The sequence below is a fragment of the Parambassis ranga genome, chromosome 4, assembly GCF_900634625.1.
Source record: "Parambassis ranga chromosome 4, fParRan2.1, whole genome shotgun sequence".
NCBI classification, from domain to species: domain Eukaryota; kingdom Metazoa; phylum Chordata; class Actinopteri; family Ambassidae; genus Parambassis; species Parambassis ranga.
In genome coordinates this window covers 6535114-6538864 of record NC_041025.1, presented here as the reverse complement: position 1 = coordinate 6538864, position 3751 = coordinate 6535114, and the positions used below count along the sequence as shown (strand labels likewise).

Genomic DNA, 3751 nt, shown 5'->3' with positions numbered 1-3751 from the left:
GTAAAAAAAAACACAAAAGAGAAGAAAGGCCAGCCAGAGAGGGAGATGAGGACCTTCCAAAGCCAAAGCCAGCGTGCGCAGCGCGGAGCCCTCAGCAGCCTACACAGCCTCAGCAGCAGCGCCATGAGTCCGCTAGGCACGGCCAGCATCACCATTGCAGCCCTACTCATCCTCACCGTACCGGTCTGTACCAGTAAGTCTGAGAATATTTTGTTTCATCTCAAGTAGGCAACTTATTTTCTGTCTTAGAAACTTTTTCACAGGTGTGAAGACTTAAGATTTACTCAGTTGTCTGAGATAAACTTCACAAAGATTAGAATTAAGATTTTATTTATACTGTTAAAGAAAACAAAAGTAATCCAAGACACTTTTAAAAAAGTAACGTTTTTTTGTTATAAATAATACCCACTGAAAAGATACCTGTATAGTTATTATATATGTATTTTTCCTCTTGAAAGGGAGTTTTAGATTTTGTGTGTTTTATAGCTATTAAATTTTAAATTCATGTTTTAACAGATATTTAATATGAATTCATGTTTTATACATATTTATTTTGTCCATCCGTCCCTCTTAGCTGATGTGATATCCAACTAGACAAGACAGACGAAGTAAATAAATAAATAACACCTTGTGGTCGTGCGACCTCAGCCGCTGTGTTTACTGACATAACCACACATGACTGAGAGGTGCAGAGATGCAGCCTGACAGTCACTTCATCCCCTCATGTCAAAGCCATCTTCTCATTGGTGTGTAAGCTTTAGGTTTCATTGTCAACACTGCAAGTTGTTGACTGACTGATAGAAACATGGAACATTTGATAAAATCCTGTGATTTTTTTTTTTTAAAGATTATTTCCCAGAGCAGATATCCATTAGGATGTAATTACACATCAGCTTGACAATAACTGTCAGACAGTAGGACTCTTTCTCTGCTAATGATCACTATGCTGCAGCTCACGCACCGATCATTATTACTGCATTACTAGGATCAGGTGTGTGTATGTCAAATTTCATGTTACGCGTTGTGTTTCTGTGTCAATGATATAAAAGGCGCTCCGGCAGATCTTCAGCAGGCCACGACAGATCCGAGGCAGCTCCTCAGCCAGGTATGCAGCACTGCTCTGTTCTGTCCTCACTTTTCCTGTTGGTGCGCTCCACCATCATTCTCTGTGCTGCTCCGCAGTTAGACGCCGTCTGCTCGTCCTACCTCTCTGCAGACCTGAAGTTTTGGGTGAGTGCGGTCTGATGCTGAAAACAGCTGACATGTATTGCATGGTTAGAATTGTTTACAGCTCTCTGATCTTTTTTCCAGACTTCTGATGTCTTAGGTGAACTCTGTGTGTTGATGCTGGTTCAGAAGTCAAAGGTACCTCAGACTGGATCTCTTGTCATTTCTGTATGTTAATGTTCTCCTGTCAACACAGAGTTTGTTGTTTATTCAGGAGCTGAAAGTGCGAGAAAATAGCAAAAGGGTAAGTGAGAGTTTCCCTCATTGTTTTCTCTGACATGGTCATCAGCAGACAAGACCACAAACCACAAGATTAAACCTAATCTGTGTTGTCTTGCCTTGTTTTGTGCGTGTTATTGTTTGCACTATATGTGCAGTTTTTATTTCACTACTCTAGACCACACGGTTATCCCTTGTCACACAGGGTGGTAAGTTTAAAGATTAAACTGCACTTTTACACACATTGTTTTAATGCTACAAATCTTTAAAAAGAACCTGCACGTCCTTCACTAAACTGAACTGCATGAAGGAATGAAGAATGTCAGAATGTATGCATGCAGGTACCTGGACAATGGGCATGCACAAACACACAACACAGACACAAATACAAAATAAAACCTTCTCCTTTATGGCTCAGATCTTCTTGTGTGTTCTAACTGTGAAGTCTAATTACCGCAAAGCTCCAACATTTTGAGGCGGGGGACGTGGCAGCTGGTTGCATGAGAGCGTGTGTGTCTGTCTCTCAGTTTGGGTAACAGGGATGTCAAAATGTGTTTGATACTAAATCATCACATCATTCATGCACATCTGATAATGAAATGCTTTCCTTCTGTATGATGCAGTCAACATAGTCAACAATTCATATATTCATATTTACATTGCTTATATTTATTTTCCTTCATGTGTGTTTTGTTTATCCAAGCTAACATACCCATAAAACACCCCAGGCTGTGCATTCACTTATGGTACACTATATTTCTATAATGAAATATGAAACTATTTTTGCTCCTCCTCATTACCAGGACATTGAATAACACTGAATGTGATGTATGGGATGCATTTGTATTTGTGTTGTATGGAAACAGTGCTTCACAGTGTACCGGTGTACATTCCATGTTCTGTACTTTTTCATTCTGTGTCTGGTTTTGAATCTGTGTGTGTGTGTGTGTGTGTCAGACACCTCCGTTGCATCCTCTTCTGCATCTAGTTACTCAACTCCATCCCAGAAGAGAGAGAGAACTCACAAGCGTATGTACATCCACATCCGTTCACCGTTTTGCCACTGATTGATCATACAAAGATATTTTAAAACAAATTCTTTGTTTTTTGTTGCATGCAAACCTGATTCAACCAGTGGTGCAAGCTTCTGACGAGATCCTGTTGTTTTTGTTTTTTTTTTATTAGTGATAGCAATTATCTCTGCTGCAATACAACAATAATACAGTTATAGCATACACAGTACAAGTGTGTACACTGTGCTTTGCAGTAAATGTTAATACTGACATGTGTGTGCTCCAGTCTGTAGTTGATTTCGGTACATTTTCCCTCTCATATGATTACATCTCAGTAATGCCGCTTCATATCTCCTCACTCTGTGTACGAGCTCAGTCTACATTAGTTGTTCTTTCCCAAGCTGGAAGTAATTATGAAATAAAATTGGTGCAGCTGACAGGTGAACTTATTTCTCATTTCTATCAAGCACTGACATTCACAGAGTGCACACAGAGGAATTGTGGACAGTGTTTGTTTTGGAAAATCCATATGTACGTGTTTCAGTGGGTGTGTACTGCTAGCTATGCTAGAGGATGTTGTAGTCAGTATAGCAAATGAGAGTGAGTTAAAGTGTGTGGTTTTTGTGTTTATACAGGCAGAACTTCAGGGACCAGGAGGAATCCAGAGCAGAGGATACTTCCTGTATCGGGTATGAATGTGGTTGTGACAGGAAATAATAATAATAATGATAATAATAATAATGATAACCATTTTGACATTGTCTCTACATTTACAGCCACGGAATGGAAGAAGATCCTTAGAATACGAATAATTAGAGGTAATATCACCATCCTTTTATTGTCGAATATGATAACTGATCAAATAAGAACCTTTTTTCATGTGCACTGTGACATGAGAGTGTTTTTTTGTATGTAAAGGCACTCCCTTCACAAATCATGTCAGTTTTAAATGTGTTTTTCCAAAAAGTTGTCAGGACAAATATTTAAATATGATGCAATAGAATAAGTGATATAAAAGAAACCATAGTTTATTTATTTAAGGTTTTACTACATTAAGTGTGTGTGTTTGCATGTTTTCATATAGTCCATAATTGTTGTTGTAAATCCTGTCCTTATCATTCACATTAGTGCTTGGTAAGTCATGGTAATGTAAAATCTGTGCATCATCATCTAATCATGTGTTAATGTCTGTAGAGTCTCCACCTCTGAAGCTTAGTGTACAGAGACGACAAAGACCCCAGCCGCTGCACCACGATCGAGTGATTCAGACTCCAACCACAGCCCTCTGCCAC

The 3751-nt window shown here is 39.0% G+C and overlaps 1 protein-coding gene across 3 annotated transcripts; it reads left to right on the top strand.

The window, feature by feature from the left end:
• Positions 1-3751, top strand: nmu (neuromedin U). 3 transcript variants are annotated; one of them, XM_028404437.1, is made up of 10 exons: positions 1-193; positions 1050-1105; positions 1183-1230; positions 1312-1365; positions 1442-1471; positions 1605-1655; positions 2404-2475; positions 3095-3148; positions 3236-3277; positions 3654-3751. In XM_028404437.1, exons 1-9 carry the CDS (start codon positions 46-48, stop codon positions 3269-3271), a joined length of 549 nt encoding a protein of 182 aa, XP_028260238.1. In that variant the 5' UTR covers positions 1-45; the 3' UTR covers positions 3272-3277; positions 3654-3751. The 3 variants fall into 3 exon arrangements, with proteins under 3 accessions (XP_028260238.1, XP_028260239.1, XP_028260241.1); XM_028404438.1 differs by lacking the exon at positions 1605-1655; XM_028404440.1 differs by lacking the exons at positions 1605-1655; positions 2404-2475.